This window comes from Tachyglossus aculeatus, chromosome X2 (genome assembly GCF_015852505.1).
Source record: "Tachyglossus aculeatus isolate mTacAcu1 chromosome X2, mTacAcu1.pri, whole genome shotgun sequence".
Classification (NCBI taxonomy): domain Eukaryota; kingdom Metazoa; phylum Chordata; class Mammalia; order Monotremata; family Tachyglossidae; genus Tachyglossus; species Tachyglossus aculeatus.
Window position 1 is genome coordinate 9,830,760 of NC_052100.1, and position 23,347 is coordinate 9,854,106.

The window sequence follows — 23,347 nt, forward strand, 5'->3', positions numbered from 1 at the left end:
ATTTGTTTGGTTTGGGAGAGTTTTGTGTTTGCATTTAAAGGTTCCGATTTTCCCTGGGGAACATCAGAGGCTTTAGTGGAGAAAACAAAACCAAACCTTTTCAAGGCACTGGAAACCTTCCAGGGCTCCCTTCCCTATAGATACCCCAACAAAGGAGGAAATCACAGCTTAGGCCCTGCTCAGCTTAAGTCTTGGCTTCAAGAATGAGAGCCCGATTTACCTGATTGCAGCATCCCTCCGACATTTGCAAGTCAAAGCATAATTGTCCGAGGATGCTGATGAAGAGCAACAACTGAAGCTCTCTCCATTCTGGATGAAATCAGAATAGGAATTGGGGTTTATGTGAGAACTCACCCAGATAAAAGGCCAGAAGCTGGGAGGATGCCAGCATTGAAAGGGGAAATGGGGCAGCCCCCCCTCCCCGCCCCCACCCCCCAGTGAAGCAGCAGGCTGTAGCTTCCAGAGGCTCCCCCATTGCACACCCCCCACACACCATTTGCTGAATCCTGGATGCTGTTACTGGCCACTGCCTTGGGCCTGTTCCATAACTTAATAATAATATAATAATAGTAAGTATGGTATTTGTTAAGCGCTTATTACATGCCAGGCACTGTACTAAGAGCTAGGATGGATATAAGCAAATCTGGTTGAACACCGTCCCTGTCCTACGTGGGACTCACAGTCTCCATCTCCATTTTACAGGTGAGGTAACTGAGGCCCAGGGAAGTGCAGTGACTTGCCCAAGGTTACACAGCAGACAAGTGGCAGAGCTGGGATTAGGGCAGGGAACATGTCTGTTAACTCTGTTGTATAGTACTCTCCCAAGCACTTAGTACAATGCTCTACACATAGTAAGCACTCAATAAGTGCCATTGATTGATTGATTTAGAGCTGAGACTGAGGCAGCATCAGGCCGTAGCCCTGTAAGAGGATATGAGGGCAGGGAAAGAGGGCTTGTTCTTGACCAGGCTATTTTCCAGGGAAACACTAGCGGTGGGGCATTGTAAGGTCCTTTGTGGGAGGTGAGACTGCCTTCCCCTTGGGACCCTCAGTAGATGATCAGGGCAGGGGAGGGGGTGCCCTGATCAGGAGCTAGCCAGTCTCTGATTGGGCCCAACGCAAACCCTCAAGGTGGTCCCCAGGGACCACAAAGCTTCCCCAGAGGTTCAGGAGGACCCGTTGCCAGAGTGCCTCAGAGTGGCAAACCTGGGTATTGGTGAATCAGTTTGCAGCTTTTGTCATCTGGTAAGTTATCACTGTTTTTCCCCAACTTGAAGCAGGATGCCACAGGCGACTTTTCCACCAATTAGCTTAACTGAGGGAGAGGCTTATGGACCACTGAGGTTGAACCATTTTTCTCCGGGCTTGGTAGGGGCCATATTTTCGTCATTCATATGGAGGGCAAGAGTTTGCCATGCTCATCAGCATGGTTTGAACTTTGCCAGGGTGGGCTCTGTAGACCATGAGATGAAACCTTATTGCACATGACACTGCTGGGCTGAGTCTGACTCTCTCTCCTCCTCTCTCTGGTTTTCTCTCTCTTGCTCTCTCCATTCCTTTCCTCCCCCCCAACTTTCCTCTACAGTGGCAACAGTAAAGGAAAAGACATTAACACTATCAAATCCCTCCGAGTACTCCGTGTGCTGCGCCCTCTCAAAACCATCAAGCGATTGCCAAAGCTCAAGGTAAGATGGGCAGCAAGTTCACAGCAGGATCACGGTCAAGGCTTAGGAGTGTTCGGGTACCAATGTGTAGGGAACAGTGGAGTTTTCAGTTACTGTTTCAGTGGTTCAGAAATCAGGTCAGTCGATGGAAATCTGGAACCGTGAGAGACCAGAGAACGAGTCAAGCAACAATAACAAACGGCGAATACCAGGTCAGCTCTGGAAAAAGTGTTAGTTAAGCAGTGGTTGCAGCTACCCTCAGTGAAGTGCTAGGGATTTTCAGAGATCCGATCCGGGAGGACTCAAGTCTCACTGTTTCTTCTTTCTGGTGGCTAACCCTTGGTGTGCCGAATGGAATCATCAATGTCATAGGGTGCGTGTAGTTGGTTAGGCAGGTGTATGTGAGCCAAAGTGTAGCTGTCTAGTGTCCTATCACAAGCTCCGATTGGCTCGTGACTAGCTCCCAGGAGATGGGTGAGTAGGCAGACTGGGGGTGTCTCTCCCTACCATAGAGTGGCCCAGGACTACTTGCCACAGGCCTGTCTCCAAGAGGAGGGAACCTGCTGCAGCAGTGGTGCTGAGGTTGTTGGTTCCTGTCCTGCCATTAGCTGTTTACCAAACCATATTCTCAGCCCCATTTCCTCCCTTTGCTCCTTTCTCTTGCCCCTATGTCTCCTCCCCTTTCTCTCCTCTCTCTCCTTTCTCTCTCTCTCCCCCTCTATCCCCCTCTCTTCCTCTCTCCCTCCCTCCCTTCCCTCCCTCCCTCCAGGACCCTTCTATGCAGTTCTTCCCATTTGTGCCCCCATCCCCTCCTTTCTCCCCTCTGCCTTGAGCCTCTTGTATTTCATGCCTCTTTCCCTCTCCCCTCTGCAGTTTCCATAGCATAGTGATTATCATGTTTGCCTTACATGTGAAAGGCCCCCCTGTTCAAAACCAGGTGCAGTTTGCTCTACCCTGTAAGCTCCTTGTGGTCAGGGAATGGGTTGAATTGAATTCTCCCAAGTGTTTAATACAGTGCTGTGCATACAGTAAGTGCTCAGTTAATACCATTAAATTGATTGATTGATTGAGTCTCCCTCCCCCCCACCCATTCTCTAACTGTGTCTGAGTGTGTATCTCTGTGAAACGGAGAGTGTTTTCATGGAGCTGCCTCTCTGAGTAAATGTCACAGTCAATGGAAGTACTTTTTTGCTAGTCAAAATTTATTGAGCGCCTGCTATAGGCAAAGCACTGTTCAAGGCAGTCAAGGGTAAAGCCCTCAGGGAGCTTCTAACAAGCAAGCTTAAGAGCACTAAATTAAAAAAAAGCCACCAGAGTAAATGAATAACAATAATAATAATAATGGCATTTATTAAGCGCTTACTATGTGCAAAGCACTGTTCTAAGCACTGACAAGCATAATGGAAGAAAGGGTGCTGAGGTGGTTGCCACCAGAGGGTTAGTGGGGGAGTAGGGGGGCCTTTGCACTAGTATTTACATGGTCTTTCAAGGCAACACTTTATACTTGATATAGAGGTTCCAAGCAGCATCTGCAACTCAATGCAAAGGAATCTGAAATCAGGTCCTGCAGTGAACACAGGCTTCTCCTAGTTGTGCCACTTATTCTAACTTTAACCCAACCCCCACAAAATGCTGTTAGAGGAGTAGTAGTAGTATTTATTAACTGTTTAGTTTGTGCAGAGGACTGTACTAAACCATTAACCATTTCCCCTGGAGGCATGCCATATAAAGGCCTCGACCAGACCAAAGCCTTGGCTTCTTTTGTCCCAAAAGCAGAGCAGAGGTTGACCCTATTCCTAGTCTGTATGTTGGGGGCAATTCACCCCCTGACACCCAGCCCCTCATTTCCTTCCTCTGGGCTTGTTTTTTTAACTTTTCTTGCTCCCGCTCCCTTGCCCAGTTCCTCCCCTGGAATTGGCTCATGTCATCAAGTGAGCAGTTGACATCCATCAATCAATCAGTCAGTGGTATTGAGTGCTTGTCTTGTGCAGAGCACTATACTTAGCACTTGGGAGAGTACAACCGAGTTGGTGGACACATCCCCTACCCACAAGGAGCTTACAGTCTAGAAGGGGAGAAATAACTATGAAACACCGTGAAATACTTTAGAGAGGCATCTAACAGAGAGAAATGGTGGTAGAGCCAGACAAATTAACCCCAACTACAGTCTCACGCCCTGAAGGAAATGAGCTCAGGCTGAGAATGCAAAAGAATTTGAATAAAAATTGAAAATACCACTCAGTGTTATTGATGCACTCAGTTGCATCATTCATTCATTCATTCAATCGTATTTATTGAGCGCTTACTGTGTGCAGAGCACTGTACTAAGCGCTTGGGAAGTACAAGTTGGCCACATATGGAGATGGTCCCTACCCAACAGTGGGCTCACAGTCTAGAATCTGGAGACAGAAGGGTAGGAGGGGCTGAGGTAAACTTAGGGGATGAGTTTTGGATTCAGATGAGTTGGCTGAGCTAATGTTGAACACTGTAATGTCATCCTGTAACGTAGCTTCCCCCCACCCCCACCCCGCCCCCAGGAAGAATCTTGAAAGAGCTAGCCATTTACTTGTTCTTTGGGCTTTTGGAAATGTCCATATATGGATGTGAGGGGCCGGGCCTGGGCTGCAGCCTGTGATAGACCCTCACAAGAATTGCACGTTCTTTCCCAGGCTGTGTTCGACTGTGTGGTGAATTCCCTCAAAAATGTGCTCAACATCCTCATTGTGTACATGCTCTTCATGTTCATCTTCGCTGTGGTGGCCGTCCAGCTCTTCAAGGGCAAGTTTTTCTTCTGTACAGATGAGTCGAAAGAGTTTGAGAAGGACTGTAGGTACGTGCTGTGCCCCCTGGATGTGGGTGAGGGAGGGATGCAAAGGCAGCATGCACTCGTCTGTTGGTTGCCAGAATGCCCCGAGAATCAGTCCCCGGGGATCTAGCCCAGCTCTGCTACAGCGTGGCTTAGTGGATAGAGCGTGACCCTGGGAGTCAGAAGGGCCTGGGTTCTAGTATCAGCTCCGCCACATGTCTGCTGTGTGACCTTGGGCAAGTCACTTCATTTCTCTGGGCCTCAGTTACCTCATCTGGAAAATGGGGATTAAGACTGTGAACCCCACATGGGACAGGGACTGTATCCAGCCTGATTAACTTGTATATACCCCAGTGCTTAGAACAGTGCTTGGCACACAGTAAGCACTTAACAATTACCATTATCATCATTATTATTATTACAGGCTCCTAGGGGGCTTGGTGCAAGCCCACAGTGTGCCTCCCTTTTCCCATCTGTGAAGTGGGAAGAGTGTTAGCGGCACCAAGTGAGGTGTTGGTGGATCAGGGCAAGACTGTTAAATGCCTTGGGAGATTTGTAGCAGAACCCTAGAGCTGGGTTTCCTAAACTGGGAAAGTGTGGCCAGCCCAATGTGATGTTTGCAGTCGGCCCTTCAGGACGAACGGTGAGATTTCTGCCTTGTAAATGGAGCATTGTGCAAGCCTTGCCTCCCTCCCCCCCACCAACACCCCCCTGAGAAATGTGAAGTTGTCCTGTTATGAAGTCAGGCCAGTTAGACCCGCTAATTCCCGTAAGTGCTATGAGTGGCTAGCGAGGGTGAGCATTTCAGAGTGTTTCCTCTTCCTTGTTAACTACATCCCATCTCTTATTCACAGGGGCGAGTATCTTGTGTATGAGAAAGACAACGAGGTGAAGGCCCAGAAGCGGGAGTGGAAGAAATATGAGTTCCATTACGACAATGTCCTGTGGGCTTTACTGACCCTTTTTACTGTGTCCACAGGAGAAGGCTGGCCACAGTAAGGGGATAGGGAATTGACATTGGGCATTGGTCACTGTTGTATTTGCCAGTCATCTCAGAACACGTATACTGATATTCCGCTATGATATGATATGGCAGGAATTTAGTGTAATGTACTACTCTCTGCAAACATTGAAATTAGTGTCAGACCAACGTTCTTCCAAGTAACACCATTTGGTCACATTTGCAAATGCAACGTCTTTAGGGAACTGGGGTTGGGAGTAAACTGGGGTTGGGAGTACATAAGAGTTGCCTTGTGGTTTGAAGAGTACATGGCTGACTGTGAAATTGTATCTAGATATGAGTGTCACACTCAGATTCCTTGCACAGTTGCTCCCTGTGCCCATGGAAATCCAGTCGGGCACCCTTTATTGGCCCTTGGCTATTCAGTTGAGCGCTGCTCAGACACCCGTGGTTCAATCAATCAATCAATCAATCAATCGTATTTATTGAGCGCTTACTATGTGCAGAGCACTGTACTAAGCGCTTGGGAAGTACAAATTGGCATCACATAGAGACAGTCCCTACCCAACAGTGGGCTCACAGTCTAAAAGGGGGAGACAGAGAACAGAACCAAACATACCAACAAAATAAAATAAGTAGGATAGAAATGTACAAGTAAAATAAATAAATAAATAAATAGAGTAATAAATATGTACAACCATATATACATATATACAGGTGCTGTGGGGAAGGGAAGGAGGTAAGACGGGGGGATGGAGAGGGGGACGAGGGGAGAGGAAAGAAGGGGCTCAGTCTGGGAAGGCCTCCTGGAGGAGGTGAGCTCTCAGCAGGGCCTTGAAGGGAGGAAGAGAGCTAGCTTGGCGGATGGGCAGAGGGAGGGCATTCCAGGCCCGGGGGATGACGTGGGCCGGGGGTCGATGGCGGGACAGGCGAGAGCGAGGTACAGTGAGGAGATTAGTGGTGGAGGAGCGGAGGGTGCGGGCTGGGCAGTAGAAGGAGAGAAGGGAGGTGAGGTAGGAGGGGGCGAGGTGATGGAGAGCCTTGAAGCCCAGGGTGAGGAGTTTCTGCTTGATGCGCAGATTGATCGGTAGCCATTGGAGGTTTTTGAGGAGGGGAGTAATATGTCCAGAGCGTTTCTGGACAAAGATAATCCGGGCAGCAGCATGAAGTATGGATTGAAGTGGAGAGAGACACGAGGATGGGAGATCAGAGAGAAGGCTAGTGCAGTAGTCCAGACGGGATAGGATGAGAGCTTGAATGAGCAGGGTAGCAGTTTGGATGGAGAGGAAAGGGCGGATCTTGGCAATGTTGCGGAGCTGAGACCGGCAGGTTTTGGTGACGGCTTGGATGTGAGGGGTGAATGAGAGAGCGGAGTCGAGGATGACACCGAGGTTGCGGGCTTGTGAGACGGGAAGGATGGTAGTGCCGTCAACAGAGATGGGAAAGTTAGGGAGAGGACAAGGTTTGGGAGGGAAGACAAGGAGCTCAGTCTTCGGTTCAGAGCATAAAGGCACATCCTGCCACCAATGGGTCACGCAGTCGAGTTGTTTGGACAGTAGCGGTGGTGGTTTGCACTGAGCCATCCACACTCTCTGTGCCCGGCTGGCACAGACAACTGATTCAGCCAGTGGTTGCGGAGCAGACTGTCTCTGAGATCTCCACTGGGCCCTCGCCCATTTGGGAAACAGTCACTGAGCATGAGACTCAGACCAGCTTAGTAACAGTTGGGAGGGTCTTTTCTCCTTTCTTGCCAAACCTGGAAACGAGAAACAACAAAAATAGTCGGTCAGTTAACATCCTCTCAACTAGACAGACCCAAACTGGAAGACACCAGGGGCATATGTGGGCAAGGGCAGTTCTCTCAGGGGCAAAACAGCATCACCAGACAGCCACTCTTGCCCCTGGGCAGACTTGGAAGGCTTGGTCCCAGCAATTGTCTGTCAAGCCACTCAACAACAGTAAATGAGCTGATGAGGAACAACCTCTCCAAAATATGGTGCATCTTAGCACCTGTCTTTGTGACAGCCTTCATCGAACTGTCCAACCTCACCTCGGGCTGTGAAATTGACTCCACGCCTAGCCAGCCCAGGTGCCACAAATGATGCCATCCTTTCTGGGCGGTAACTGTTCTCATCATCACCCAACACCCTTATCAGACTAGGTTCGATTTGGAAGCGAAGGAGAGACAAAGTTAAAGACCTAAAAAAGATAAAAGTCTAGGCTGTTCATCACACCACCCAAGGAGTCAGGAAAGGGGGAATTCTGCTTCCCCAAAAGCTCCCTTTTCTGGGTCAGGCCAGTGGAAGGACACATGTCTAGAACTCTCGGTCATGGGTTCTAATTCTGGCTCTGCCACCTGTCTTCTGTGTGACCTTGGGCAAGTCACTTCACTTCTCTGTGCCTCAGTTACCTCAGCTGTAAAATGGGAATTGAGACTGTGAGACCCTGATAGGACAGGGACTACGTCCGACCCCATTTGTTTGGCAGAGCCTGGCACATAGTAAGTGCTTAACAAATACCACAATTATTATTTTTATTATTTCCCTGTTCTGCTGCCCTTCTGTTTCCTGAGTCTAGTGTGTACAGCACAGTTGAATGTGACTCAAATGATGTACAAAGTACAGACAATTAGAAAACGCTTCAGTAATGGCAGTGCTGGTTGCAGAGTCAGAGGGGGAGAGAGAAATAAAATTAAAATATATGGAAAGTCACACTTTTCCAGATTAGCCATGTTTCCCCCTGTAACCCTCCCCGACCCTTTCCTGGGCCAAGCCATAGACGATATCTCAAAGTACTGACAGGAGGACACCAGGAGCCCCAAAATGTTCTAACGGGCTCGGTGGGGTGGTTTTTATTTCACACTAACGGTCTTTTTTTCTTCCTTTTCTTCCCTTCCCTCTCTCGCACGCTCTCTCTTTCTCTTGCCTTCTCTCCTTCCCATCATCCCTTACTGCTGCAGGGTCCTCAAGCACTCAGTGGATGCTACTTTTGAAAACCAAGGTCCCAGCCCTGGATACCGCATGGAGATGTCCATCTTCTATGTGGTCTACTTTGTGGTGTTCCCATTCTTCTTTGTGAACATTTTTGTGGCCTTGATCATCATCACCTTCCAGGAGCAAGGAGATAAGATGATGGAGGAATACAGCCTGGAAAAGAATGAGGTACCGGTTCTTAGCTTTACTTTCTCAATTGGGAACCAGGGGGAAAAAAAATCCCCTTCTCTGCATCCCGCAAGAGTCCCTTGCCCATGTCCTCCCTCTGGCCTGGAACACCAGTTCCCTTCATTTCTGACAGACCACCACAAGCAGTATGGCATAGGGGATAGAGCACGGGCCTGGGAGTCAGAAGGTCTTGGGTTCTTATCCCGGCTCCACCACCCGTCTGCTGTGTGACCCTGGGCAAGGCATTTCACTTCTCTGTGTGCCTCAGCTACCTCATCTGTAAAATGGGGATTGAGACTGTGAACCTCACTTGGCACAGGGACTGTGTCCAACTCTGTTTGCTTGTATCCACCCCAGCACTTAGTACAGTGCCTGGCACGTAGTAAGCGCTGAACAAATACAATCATTATTATTATTATTATTTCCCCACCTTCAAAGCCCTCCTAAAATCTCATCTCCAAGAGGTCTGACCTGACAAAAGCCCCATTTGCCCTATCCGCCCTCCCCTCTGCATCACCCCTCTGCACTTGGCTTGTGTGCCCCCCGCCCCAAGCACTTTGATGCTCACCCCAGCCCCACAGCATGTACGTAAATATCCTTGTACTCTAATATTTCCCCTATCCATAATCTATTTCAATATCTGTCTCCCCCCGTAGACTGTAAACTCCTTGCGGGCAGGGGTGGTGTCCACCGATTCTGTTATATTGTACTTTCCAATTGCTTCGTACGGTGCTCTGCATACTGTAAATACTAAATAGCATTGTTTGGTTGATTATATTAAACAGTGTTTTCTGAGGCAAGATCTGCCAGAGTGGTGACACCCCCCTGCCCAACTCCTGGAGGCAATCTAGTCTAGGTTAGTCTAGTGGAAAAAGTACTGTACTAGAAGCACTGGATGTAGTACTAGTAATAGGTGTTTATGAGAAGCAGCGTGGCGCAGTAGATAGAGCCCGGGCTTGGGAGTCAAAAGGTCGTGGGTTCTAATCCCGGCTCAACCACTTGTCTGCTGGGTGACCTTGAGCAAGTCATTTTACTTCTCTGGGTCTCAGTTACCTCATCTCTAAAATGGGGATCGAGACTGTGAGCCCCTCATGAGACAGGGACTGTGTCCAACTCGATTTGCTCGTATCCACCCCAGCGCTTAGTACAGTGCCTGGCACCTAGCAAGCGTTTAACAAAAGCTACAATTATTACTATTATTTATAGGGTTCACGCTTTGAGCTGAGCCCTTTACACAGCACTAAGTGAATATAAAAATTAGCAGATTCCAGTACTGTTCCTATCCCACAGGGCGTTCACTGTCTCAGAGTAGGCGCTCACTAAATGCTACTGATTGATTCATCAGCGAGAGAAGAGAGAAATGAATTGTGGGCCGGGCATAGACAATGGAAGCACTTACAGGATTTCCAGAATCAAAAGCGAGGGGACTAGAAAAGCAGTGTGGCCTAGTGGAAAGAGCACGAGCCTGAAAGTCAGAGGGCTTGGGCTCTAATCCCAGCTCCACACCTGGCCTGCTGAGTGACCTCAGTCAAGTCCCCTAACGTTTTTTTATGGTATTTGTCAAGCACTTACTATGTGCCAGGCACTGAACTACGTGCTGAGGTAGATAACGAGCTAATCAGACTGGGCATTGTCCATGTCTCACATGGGGCTCACAGTCTTAATCTCCATTTAACAGATGAGGTAACTGATGCACAGAGAAGTGAAATGACTTGCCCAAGGTCACACAGCAGACAAGTGGTGGAGCCAGGATTAGAACCCAAGCCCTCTGACTCCTAGGCCCGTGCTTTATCCTCTAGGCCAGGCTGCTCTCCAAATTTCTCTGTGCCTCAGTTTACTCATCTGTAAAATGGGGTTGGATGATCTTGTACCTACCCCTCTGTACTGCTTAGTACAGTTCTTGGCACATCATCATCATCATCCCAAATAAACAGTCCTTGGCTTGACTAAGTGGATAGAGTAACGGGCCTGGGATTCAGAAGGATCTGGGTTCTAATCCCCGCACTGCTACTTGTCTTCTGTGTGACCTTGGGCAATTCACTTCACTTCTCTATGCCGCAGTTACTTCATCTGCAAAATGGGGATTAAGACTGTGAGCCCCATGTGGGATAGACTGTGTCCAACCTGATTTGTTTCTATCCACCCCAGCGCTTAGTACAATGCCTGGCACATAGTAAGCACTTAACAAACACCACAGTTGTTATTATTATTATTATCATCATTAAGTCCTGATATCACCAACTCACTCTGGTGCCCCGAAACAAGTCATTTAACCCGCTAGTCCTCCCTTCCCCTAGCAGGACTGAGAACTAGTTCCCTGAAATGCTGTGAAGGCAAACCAGGTTCTTAGAAGACAGGCACCATAGAAAGCAGAAATGGTACTATTATTATTTTAATAATCATAACAAAGTAATAATCATGCAGTTGCTCCTTCAGTATCTGCCTCTGGCTATAATCATCATTATCATCATCCCCAGCATTTATTGAGCATCTCGTGGGTACAGAGCCCTCTCCTAGTTGCTTGCTAATACAGAATGATGTTCAGGAGAGAAACTGAGAATTTTTTTCTCCCCCCGCCCCAGGCCAGTGAAATTAATCAGGTTTGCAAGGTAATATCACACTTGGCTCTGTCCCACGAACCACCCAGGTGAAAGTACAATATCACTGAGCTTGCGGAGTCCAGGAAATCAGATAAAAGAGCTGAAACACAGAGTGGGTGGCAGTAAGAGTTTGGAAAGGAAGAAGGAAACATGACATGGTTTCAGGTCTCAAGACTTGCCACGGAGGAAATTGGGCCCCAGCCCACCCCGCTTTTCCCCTTTTGCCCCTTGTCCTCTTCAAGTCTTTCTCCTCTTTCCCTTCACAGAGAGCATGCATTGATTTTGCTATCAGTGCCAAGCCTCTGACGCGACACATGCCCCAGAACAAGCAGAGTTTTCAGTATCGAATGTGGCAGTTTGTGGTGTCCCCACCTTTCGAGTACACCATCATGGCTATGATAGCTCTCAACACCATTGTGTTAATGATGAAGGTGAGTCCCCCTCCCTCGAAGCGCCCCAGACTTTCTGAATGCAGGGAATTGTGCTAGGCTCAGAGTCGAGGTCCTCGTGGGGGGCCGTTCTCTGGCTGGGGGATCTAGGGTGGCCCTGGATCGTGTATGTCTTCCCAGCCCCTTGGGCTCCCTAGCAGGTTGGAGCTGAAGAACCATTTCCTGAGCTGACCTGTTTCCCTTTCCCTCCTCAGTTTTACGGGGCCACCACCACTTACGAAAACGTGCTACGGATGTTCAACATCGTCTTCACCTCTTTGTTTTCTTTGGAGTGCCTCCTCAAAATCATGGCTTTTGGAATCCTGGTAAGTCTTCCGGAGGAATACCTGATGAAGCTCCTGGGTGGGCACAAAACCAAGGACCTGTGAACCCAGGCTGCAGCCTGGGGGAATACAACACAGAGGGCTGGACGGGAATTCACGCTTGGCACATCAGCTTCTGGGTCCATCTGCCAGAAATACAGGTTTCCAGACCCAGTCCCAAGGAAACACGGTAGCAGTATTCAGGGGCTCCTGGCCCCAAATGGTCTGGTCCGAGTTTTCGCGCAGGCCAAAGGTGATTCTCTGACAACGTGGGAGGCCCGTTTCTCCTCTGAGAGAAGGAATCCTAAGGGGTGTTAACTAAAACCTGACTTAAATCCCACATAGGTGTTCGGCTGGAACACCGTGCAGACAGAAGGGTCTTCTGAGAGGAAAGGTAGCCTCTCCCATTCTCCTCCCTTTGCCTGTTTGAGGTCTCAAATTTGCAGGCTTGTGCCCTCTTGCCTTCCCTTCTCACCCCTCCCACTTTGAGGATGCTACCTGGCATTTCCTTTTGGGTCCTCAGCAGTCCTTGGAGATCAGGGGTAAAATTCCCAGCCGAACTGCTGCACTTGTTGGATGTGATGGGTTCTGAGAAACCGTTCAGCTCCTCTCTGGCAGTGGCTTAGACTGAGAGCCCTGTGTGGGACAGGGACTGGGTAAGACCTGATTAACTTGTATCTTCCCCAGTGCTTAGAACGGTGGTTGAAACATAGTAAGTGCTTAACAAATACCATTAAAAAAAAAAACCAACTTAGAGTTGGAGATCACCTGACAGCTTTTCCTGAGGTGAGGGGTGCCTCTTAGCCTAAGCCTTTCCCCCCAAGACTGTCCCTAAACCTGGGGGACACATGACACAGGAAACTCCAGAACAGACACTGACCCAAGAGCCAGGGAATAGTTTTCTTGTTCTTGTTCCTGTTGCTTTCGTCATGAATGTCGTTTGAATGTTGGCTAGTTGTGTTGCTGTTCTTCTTTTTGTTGTTCCTTTGTCTTTTGTTTTTTCTTTATAGAATTATTTCCGTGATGCCTGGAATATCTTTGATTTTGTGACAGTTCTGGGCAGCATCACAGACATCTTAGTAACAGAGTTTGGGGTAAGTTCAACACCAATCCTCTCTTTGCTGTTTTCATGAGGTACCAGGCATCAACACTAACCACCACCAATGGTGGTGTGGGAGCATGAAACATTGAGCGTTAGAAAAACCCAGCAATTTGGCAGGGGCAGGCGTTGAGCCCTTTGAGCTATGAGTGGTAGCAATGGGGAAAGAGACGGGATAGGAACCCATCTCTCTATCCCTTCGGGAGCGAGATTTAAGTGGGATAGGAAAGGGTGGTGTCCCCATTTCCAAGGCTGTCCCAGGCCAGATGGGAGCACTTAACGGACCATCTGAAAGGAAAAGGAAATTGACCTCCTTGGCTTTCTTAACCCTGCCAAAGTGTCGTGCTTGAGTATCCAAGTAGACAACACGAGATTTTTTCCATCTCGACCACATACCGTCCCATGCCCCTCTGCCCCTGGACGAACATGGCCACTCACTGTTCAGGGGGCCCCTGGACTGAAGCTTAACTCATCGACAGTCACGCTGATGGCTGAGAGAAATTTCCGGTTAGGGAAATTCTCCTGGTCAATCAGGGACTTCATTCAGATGCATGCCACCTCCCAACTCCGGCCCTCACGCTTCCGGCTCTCTCCGGAAGATCTTTCCCTTTTCCTTTGCTGTTCACCAATGACCCAAGCAACTGAGCCCCACTTGAGGAAGTGGAGTGGTGCCCTCAGAAAAGTCAGGCCAAAGAAGAACCACAACTGAGATCATAGGAAACCACCTATGCTCAGAAAGGGTTAGAGACTCTCATTTAAGTGTCCATGAATGAGACACCGCATTCTCACTGAAGAAGGCACAAAAAGGAGAGGAATAGGGCATTGCACCACATATGTTGTCCTGAGACCATGAGATTCTGCTTCGAAATCAAGAAGAGGAGGGATCCTTTTTTATTAATGCCCAGACAACACCCCAGTTGCGCTCCTCTCCTCTGCCAGTGGAAAGAACTGCTACCCCAGCTGAAATGGAAGGACTCGGCCTTGCTAATGAACTAAGGGTAGGCTAAGTGCTTTGTCCCAGTGTCCAAAATATGGTGCCAGGACAGGGGAGGCTCGGGGTGGGGGTGAGGGAGGTGCCATGCTGCAGCAGAGGAAAGCTTCTTGATCCGGAGGCTCCGTCTCTTTGGAAATAGTTGCGGTTTGGAATGGCCTCTGTGAGTCTGTCCAGAGCCCAGTTCAGCCAAAAGGACCGGTTCTTTATTTCAAGTTTTTTTCGGGGATGGGGAGTGGGGGTGGGTGCATGGGGGAATCCACTGACGTTATTATTATCATTATTATTATTATCATCATTGTTATGGTTGTCATTATTACTACTATCATCTATTGTTAATGATAATAATAAGTACCTAAGAGAAAGCAAAGTACCAAAAGGTTGCATTTCCTCCTGAGGAGAGAAAAGGAGAGTGTATGCACACTGCCTTTCCTTTCGGCCACTCTGTGTGGGACTGGGTTTGCAAATCTCAGCCTGGAATCAGGACCCCCCCCCCCGTCCCAAAGGGTGATTTCAGCCCATCATTCTCCCAGGGAAACCAGTGGAGCTGAAAGCCTGGAGGGGAAGGGGAGAGATGCAGGTGGAAATGCCAGGATTCTGTCTGCCTAGGGTGAATGAGGAAGAATGGACTCCTGTCTTTTGATGGGATTCCTGCTCCGTGTCCGTCCGTGTCTGTCCGTCCCCACCCAAAGTCTGGAATGAGTAGGGGGCGGGGGGGGGGGGGGGGGGACCCAATTCAGGCCCCTGTGGTTGGAGTTGCTCTAAGGGTCCCATGACCAGAAGGGGATCTATGGAATTACAGTGTGCACCCCCTCTCCTCCTGACCAGCAAGAAACAGAGTGAGCTGTCGGCAGGATATATTGTTGATGATGAAGACAATGAAATGCCTTCACTGACAGTGGATTTTTTTTAATTTTCCCTGTGTGCGATATATAATGATTGTGTTTCTTGTCTTGTCTCTTTTCATGCTCGCTCTTTATACTGTATATTGGCACAACGCCGTCTGAAAAACTCATCCAATCAAAATGCACTATGAAACTCATGTGTCCATCCATGAACTGGTCTGTGTGTCCATACACCAATATTTCCCAAAATTCACCATCCTGCCCCCTTTAAAAAAAATCATTACTCCTTCTTACACTGGTTGAAAAATCAACCTAAAACTCTGATTAAAATCTCCCCAATGCCCCCACCCACTTCCCCCATCCCCCCATTCATCTTCAACATCTACATCTAGGATCCGGTTGGTTTTACTTCTTTCTGAAGCCTAAATGCCTTACATTAACTAAAAGCATCTTCTCGTTTCTGCATTGCATGCCATGTTCTGAGCTTTCTAACTGGAAACTGCCTGAAGACCTCTCTCTCTGTCTTCCTCCCTCTCCCCCCTCCCTCTCTTCCACCCATGTCCATTAATTCTCCCTCCTGCTACTCCCTCCCTCTTTCTCCCTTTCCATATTTTTCCTTTCTGTGTGTGTAGGTGTGCTTCACTCTTTCTCTCTCTCTAGCACTCTCTCCCTCTCTCTCTGGCTCACTTTCTCTCTCTACCCTTCCTCTCCCTCACCTCCCCCCCTTCTTCCCCACTGCTTTTTATTTCATTGGGATTTTTTTTTATTCCTTTAAAACAAAAAAGTGTCACAATCTCACATCCATTTTTGAAAACTGTTCACTCATTAAGCTGTAGGGGCCTCACTCACTCTCCATGTAATGTAATTATTTTATTCAAAAAGATGCAGGAGAAGACAGCAAAATTGAAGATTTTTGCTTCTTTAGGCGAGGCCACCATACTCACACACACCCTCACCACGTGGTCACATCACGCTTTGCCTTCCTTACACCCGCTGCAGCTGCACAAAAATACATGTTCTCCCATCATCCATAGACTCGATCTCTCTCCTCTAGCACTTACCTCGACACATCTCCCCCACATATTCCTTGCACCCTCTCGTCACCTAACGGTTGTAGCCGTGATCGGGTCGCGGGGAATGGGATCGCTTTACCTTTTGCCAGCTGGAGATAAAAAGACTTCAGTGCTGTCTCCAATCTGAGTCTCCCTGGCAGGGCCTGGGAATGGGGGACTGAGGCCTGTTGGATGCGGAAGGCCAGATCCTGTGTCATGCTGGGCAGCAGTTGGCAGCGTCGAGGAGGAGCAGAGGGGGCTCCCTGATTATCCTCTGCCTGCCAGAACAGAAAAGGGGTGGGGACGGGGTCAGGGAAGGTAACCCATGTGCACACACAGCTGCTTTTTCCACCTACGTGCTTTCCCCCTACCGACACTCGTACACTGCCTCTGTGAGCACACCCAGGTCACACATGCACACGCCCTCTGTATTTCTCCTTTTTTCCCCCCCTCTCTCGCGTGCCTCGTGCTCACTTGGTTTTTGTCCACCACTTCAAAGCACCTGCCTTTTCTGATGCCTGCGCACGCTCCCTTCTCCTTAAGTCCACGCTGCCTTCGCTTCCTCCCTCTCCCCTGCCCCACTCTTTAAAGTGCCCCCACGTTTGTGTCTACTCTAGGGGTTCTCCCCGCATTGTTGGGGCACCCGCCCGTCTCTGCCTCCTTGACCCTCGAGCTTATTGCTACTAAAATTTTCTAGGTCCTTCCTGGGAGGGACCGACTTCTAAAGTTCAGGAAGTTCATTTGGTGTGGGGGGAACACAGGTGAACTGGGTCTGCCGGAGCTTGTATCACCCTTTGAGGAGGCCTCCCGGTAGTGATCCCGTCGACCCCTGGGGCTCCTGGCAGTCCCCAACGCTGCCTGGCTCCTCTCGGGAACCGGCACCCAGGAACTGGGTCAGATTGGTCCTCGGGACATGGCTGCACGGCTAACTGGCGGGACTGTGGGGCTGGGAGTCAGAGGAGCGGGCTGGCTGGAGGGACTGAGGCCACTTTGCACACCGTCAGTCCCGGGAGTCAGAGGACCTGGGTCCTAATTCCAGCTCCGCTGCTTACTTACGTGCTGTGTGACCTTGAGCAAGTGGCTTAACGTCTCTGTGCCTCTGTTCCCTCATCTGCAAAATGGGTACTCAATCCCTGTTCTCCCTCCTTCTTAAACTGGGCGCCCCATATGGGACCTGCTGATCTTGTATCTACCCCAGCCCTTAGTACAGAGCTTGGCACAGAGTAAGCGCTTAACAAATACCACTATTAGTATTAGTAATGTTAGAACACAGAGCCCAACCTGGGAAAAGGGCACCGACTCCCAACCTCCTGCCTCAGTGTGAGCACAGAAGGGACAAGGCCGCGGCCTCTCCACAGCCAGATAAGCACCCCTAATCCTAGAGGATGATCCTAACCTGTGGGATCTGCAAAGTCCGGGCCCGGTGGCTCCGGTTGGACAGTCTGGCAAGATTCCCAGAGCTTCCCCCTTAATAATAATAATAATGATAGCATTTATTAAGTGCTTACTATATGCAAAGCACTGTTCTAAGTGCTGGGGAGATTACAAGGTGATCAGGTTGTCCCACAGGAGGCTCACAGTCTTAATCCCCATTTTACAGATGAAGTAACTGAGGCACAGAGAAGTTAAGTGACTTGCCCAAAGTCACGCAGCTGACAATTGGTGGAGCTGGGATTTGAACCCATGACCTCTGACTACAAAGCCCATGCTTTTTCCAATGAGCCATGCTGCTTCTGGTTGGCCAGGAAATAACGTGTGAGTTACTGCTCTCGTGGTATTGAAGCAGGTCCTGTTCTGTCCATACTGGGACTAGAAAGCATGTGGCCAGATTTGAAGAAGCAACTGAGGGGAAACGTTCCTTCTGCTGCTTGCTCCTAAATCCTAAACCACCCAGGCCCCGCTAGCCTGAGCTTTCCGGCCAAAGAATGGGGGCAAGAAGATTTGGGACTGTCTGCCTGGTTGTGCTGGTCCTAAGCTGGGTCCTGGCTTGGCAGATGAGAGGATGTGAGGAGGAGGAGGGTTACCAGAAGACTTGAGGGTATTTTAAGGGCCTGTGGGCCCCCCTTTTCCGGAAAGAGAGGATATGGGATGAGTGAGGGGTGGTACCTGCTCTTCCCCCATCCCTCTCCTCCATGCTTCTCCCTCCCTACCATGCACTTTCTGGCTTGTGTGCGCTTTCTCTCTCTCTCTCTCTCTCTCTCTCTCTCTCTCTCTCTCTCTCTCTCTCTCTCTCTCTCTCTCTCTCTTTCTCTCTCTTTCTCTCCCTCCCCCCTCCCTACTTTCCCTGTGTGTGTAATTCTCTCTTGCTCTGCGCAGAGGTGGGTGGTGTTCTTTCTGCATGCGTCTCACCTCGGGGACTGCTCCTTGATTTTTCAGTCATCGCGGCTGACTGATGAATCCACGCCACTGCCCTGAACTTTTCTGCAGCCTCCGCTCATGCATGCTCGAGTGGAGTCCATAGGTTATGCTCCACCCATGGAAGGGATGGCTTGCACTTATGGGATAAACAGGACAGGAGCTCCTCAATGGGGAGCTGGAGGGCAAATGGGGCAACTGGTCCACATCTTTGCAGGAGTTCAGAGAAAACGGCTCAGGCCGGAGCTTACTTTCAGTCCCTCCTGGGTTCAGTTAGTGGTGTGCTGACTGTATTGGCATTAGCAGCCCTGTACTCATCAAGTTTCACGGTAGTTGCATGGTGTGTGTCGTGCAATGCCGATAGGTCGTGTGGTTTGTGTCCTGTGGTTGCACGAGTCGCCTGGAGTGTGACTTCTTATTTCATCTTAGATGAGGGCCATGTAGTGTGCCTTGTGTCCAGTAGACTGGGGTCACGTTGGTGTGTGTTGTGCCCTCGCACGACAGTCAGAGTGTGTGTCGTGTAAAGAGTTCAGGATGCTGGATGATGTGCATTGAGCAGAAGAGCTGTGGTTTGCGTTGGATGGTATACGGCTTCCCTGTTGGCTGTTCGCCGATGGCAGAGCCTGTGCGTGGCAGGGGTGATGGGCGAGGAGTCAGGGGAATGATCAATTGGTGGCTCGTGCCCCTCTTGTTAACTCCCAGTGAAGGAGCTTGACCCTAGCGATGCCCTTTATTGAAGGCATAAAGCCCCTGCGACTACACGGGCCTGGAGGTTTCTCTGGCCCAACCTTGTGATCAATAAGCAAGCCTTTTTGTTTGGTTGGTTTTATTTCCAAGGGAAGGCCAGACTGGTGAGAGAAACGCTTGTGGGCCAGTAAGCGGCATAGCCTTATTTTTAAGGCTGTGCCAGCCCCACTGAGCTGTGATATTCTCCTGCCCCTAGCTCGTCCCACAGTCTCTTGCAAGCCACCCCCAGACCTTCCCATCCTCAAAAGCTGCCAGGGCTGAAGCAAAAGAAGATGAAGGTTTGCCCAACTTAACCTTCATAGCCAGCCATCGTCCTTTTTTGGCCCAGCTTCCCTAAGATGTGGCATCAGCTGAACCTCCCTCCAGTTGGGTCGATAGCTGCCCGGCTCAGAAAGCTGATGCTTCCTCCTTCTCCTCTGTTGGAAACATTGCCGCATCAGGGCTGGGAAGGCCACTGAAAGCCTGGGAGGGATTCAGTTTGGGTCCGACCTGATGAGTGTTGGAGCCCTGATTTTTTGGGTTCCTCCCCTTGCCCTGTGGCTGATGAGCCATGGTGGCCCCGAGGCTGCTGATTTGCCAAGAGAAGCCAGCAGAGGAACTGTGAATGCCCAGTGCCCCCCTCCCTCCCGAGAAGGGCTTATCTTGCTTTCTGGGGCTCTTGCAACCGAATGGCTTGCCATTCGCTGCCCCCACGGGACTCTATTCCAATCCTTCCTCTGGCTTCTCCCTCCCCTCCCTGCCCCGAGTTAGTCCCTCAGCCTGGCCTTTGGCAGGGGAGGAGGAGGAGGAGGAAGGACCCATGCCAGATAATGGCAGCAGAGAGTAGGCAGGCCCACTCACCTGAGAACTCAGAGCAGGGGTCCGACCTGGGAGGTGCTAGTGGCAGAGATGGCACAGGCTTCCACCAGCATCGCCCACCTTTCTCGGTCGGCCTCTTAAATTTCCAAGCTGGCGAGACCCATGGGAGCCCCATCGCTTCCTGCAGGCTTGGTACCACGCGGCTCCACCCAATCCCAGAAGCTGTGAAGCCATCCCTGAGAGGGGGGAAAAGGGCCAAAAATGCATCTTCCCGTACCCACCAGGAGGCGAGGACTTGCCCTGCAGCCCTTCTGTCCTCCCCATCCCCGCTCGCCAAGGGGGTAAGAAAAGATCCTACTCTGCTTCTCCCAATTGGCTTGAGCACTGCTTTCAGCCCCTGGCTGGTATTTGAGGATCAGGTCAGGGCGGGGCCGGGGGGGGAGGGAAGGCGGTGGGGGGCAAAGGGGGGGCGCGGTAAACTGCGCCTGTTGAGTCCGTGCGACTGATGCATTTTTGGCCCAGATCGTAACACGCACATGTAAAACGCACAAGTCCACCGAGCCTGGGCTTGTTGGCTTAACTCTCTTTGGTGTCTGTGCATCGTACATGTGTAGCGAGACTCTGCAAAGACGTAACTTGCTTGTGTCAGAAGGTCTCAGTGCATTTGGTTGTTGGGATAAACAAAAACCATAAGAATTTTTTTTTCTGATTGGATGATCTTGGATATTGGTTTCGTTTTGTTCCTTTCTTTTCTCCTCTTTCCTCTGCCCTCATTTTCCTTTCCTTTAATTCTTCTCCTTTCTCCTCTTCCAATCTCCTTTTCGGGGTTGCAGGGTGGCAGGGAATTGAAGGGTGGCATTGGTTTTGAGTTGGTTTTCCTTTTTTGGTGTTTTCTTTCTGACATTTTTTGTTTCCCCTGCGATGCTGAGTTGGGAAATCGTTTCTTTCTCTCCGTGACTATAATTTGGGGTTTCTTTCTCTGTTTGGCTTAATGCAAATGAGTGCTGTGTTTTTGTGTTTCTTCCGAGCCCACTAGGGCGGGAAGATCTTCACGCCTTTCCTCCATCTCCCCAGAACAACTTCATCAACCTGAGCTTCCTGCGCCTCTTCCGGGCCGCTCGGCTGATCAAACTGCTCCGCCAGGGCTACACCATCCGGATCCTGCTCTGGACATTTGTACAGTCCTTTAAGGTAAGTGGAATGGGAGCGGAGAAGAGACAAGTTCATCTGATGGCAGCGCCCAGATCTAGAGAGATTTAGCAAGCAGGCCCGGTGCCGGCTCTGGGAGATGGGGTCGGTGGGGGGTCCTGAGTGGTTGCCGCCATATTGGATCAGAAGGTGTTGGGAGAGTTCCCAACCGAGGTGACTCTGGCACCCTGGCCAACAAGGCTGGTTGCCCATCCCTTGGAATCCCTGCAAAACTCACACCCGGCGGTTGAGCGCTTAATGGCAGTTAATTGAAGCTACTACTGGTGGCCAGTACCTATCCCAGGCCTGGCCAGAGGGGAGATGAGGGGCCGGGAAACAGCCCAGGTCACGGTTACTCTCCTCCCACTTGCACAAAGTGAAAATGAAGCGTCTGCTTCTTCGGTCTGGGAAGACCTCCCCATTGAGCTGCTGGATCCTGACCTGGGGCTAGCCTGGTCCCAGCTGGTGTAGCCCTCGAGGGATCCGGCTGGCCCTCGCTTTGGTTATGATGAAATGCTCAAGGTCAGGTCAGGGACGTTTCTGTTTCTAAGCGGGGTCACAGAGGGCTTGGCCGAAAGAGAGCCACTGATCAGTCCCCCTGCAGATGGAGGCGACAAGCTCTCCAAAGGGGAGTAGAGAGAAAAGGCTCTTTGAAGAGCTGGCTGAGGTCTTGGGTCCCTCGGGAGTAATAACCCTTATCCTGCTTCCCTCTAGGCCCTTCCCTATGTCTGCCTGCTGATTGCTATGCTATTCTTCATTTATGCCATCATTGGAATGCAGGTAGGCCTTAGCTAACCTTGCCCTGGGTGGAAACCAGGGCTGCATGTTGTTCGGCAATTTACCCTTAGAAAGAAGGCCCCCAGTAACAGTGCCCCACTGGACACCTTGGCCACACATAGTAACCATCTCCCCAAATCAGTCCACAGAATGACATGCTTTCTGACTGTCTACCCGAGAATCTCAGGTTTCACTCCCCATTTTGCAAGAGCAAAAGTGTAGTTCTGAGAGGTTAAGTGCTGTATGAGTTGAATTTGGAAATAGAATCCAGGAAACCAGACTCCTGGGCTGGATCATGTTGCCCCTCCCTTTTTTATGGTACTTGTTAAATGCTCACTATGCATCAAAACAGTGTTTTAAGCGTTGGGTAGTTACAGGTTTTATCAGGTTGAACACAGTCCCTGTCTCACATGGGGCGCATAGTCCAAGTCGGAGGGAATAGGATCTAATCCCCATTTTACAATTGAGGAAACTGGGGCACAGAGAAGTTAAGTGGCTTGCTTAAGGTCACACAGCAAGCAGTTGGCAGAGCCGGGATTAGAACCCAAGTCCCCTGACTCCCAGGCCCGCACTCTGTCCACTAGGCCACACCGCTACTTCTCCCTTCTGTGTATCCCCCTCTGGAAAATATTTTCGATGGGTCGGGTTTTAAATAGGCCACACTTTATTGTGTGACCCAGTCTCTCAGTCTCGGTGGGCTTGGAACGGAGGCTTGGACTCTGGCTGTCAATCAACCGGTGGTATTTATTGAGCACTTATTGTGTGCAGAGCACTGTATTAAGCACTTGGTAGAGCACAATACAATAGAGTTGATAGACACGACCCCTGCCCTCAAGGAGCTTAAAGTCTAGTGTGGCACCGAGAATATGCCGGCGAACTTTGCATCCTGCACAGTGAACCTTCCCTGAAATGGAGAATTTGAGTTTCTCCAAGGGAAGACTTCTGAGCATCCTCTGCCTTTGCAGGTATTTGGTAACATTGGCATTGATGATGAAGATGAGGGGTCCCACATCACTGAACACAACAACTTCCGGACCTTCTTCCAAGCCCTGATGCTTCTCTTTAGGTGAGCTGGCCTTGAGAATGCAAAGAGGGGTCCAGCCAGAGAGTGCAGATAACTTGGCTCTAGTGCCCCGGGCAAATGGACTCCGGGGGGCTTAGGAGAAGAGACTAGGTGTAACTTCAGGGGGTGTGGAGGCCTAGAAAGGGAGGCCAATTGCTATTTTGCCTCTATTGCTTTGTTCTGCCCTGGTCACACTTCGCCAGACTCCTCCCCGCCCCCGTCTAAGTCGGGCGAGACTTCCAAAGCAGAAGAGGGGAGAACATACTGAATTCCGGGAGCAGTGTCATCTCTAGGATTCCTGGGGGAAGGACCATTCCCTTCTGACTTGGGAAAGCCTGAGAAGATTCTGGGCCGTCAGTCAATTGTATTTATCGAGAGCACCATACTAAGTATTTGGGAGAGTACAACATAATGATATAACAGACCCGTTCCCTGCCCACAACGAACTTACAGTCTAGAGGGGGAGACAGCCATTAGTATAAATAAAAT

General features: G+C 50.0%; 1 protein-coding gene across 1 annotated transcript in view; it reads left to right on the forward strand.

Annotated features, from left to right (window-relative positions):
* CACNA1A (calcium voltage-gated channel subunit alpha1 A) overlaps nucleotides 1-23,347 on the forward strand; it is a 191,293-nt gene that overhangs the window by 134,869 nt on the left and 33,077 nt on the right. Inside the window, 11 exon segments of the mRNA XM_038771461.1 lie at nucleotides 1,586-1,685; nucleotides 4,334-4,494; nucleotides 5,325-5,465; nucleotides 8,391-8,592; nucleotides 11,459-11,623; nucleotides 11,836-11,946; nucleotides 12,954-13,037; nucleotides 15,271-15,276; nucleotides 20,905-21,021; nucleotides 21,733-21,798; nucleotides 22,761-22,861. Of these exon segments, the coding sequence (XP_038627389.1) occupies nucleotides 1,586-1,685; nucleotides 4,334-4,494; nucleotides 5,325-5,465; nucleotides 8,391-8,592; nucleotides 11,459-11,623; nucleotides 11,836-11,946; nucleotides 12,954-13,037; nucleotides 15,271-15,276; nucleotides 20,905-21,021; nucleotides 21,733-21,798; nucleotides 22,761-22,861 (1,254 nt within the window).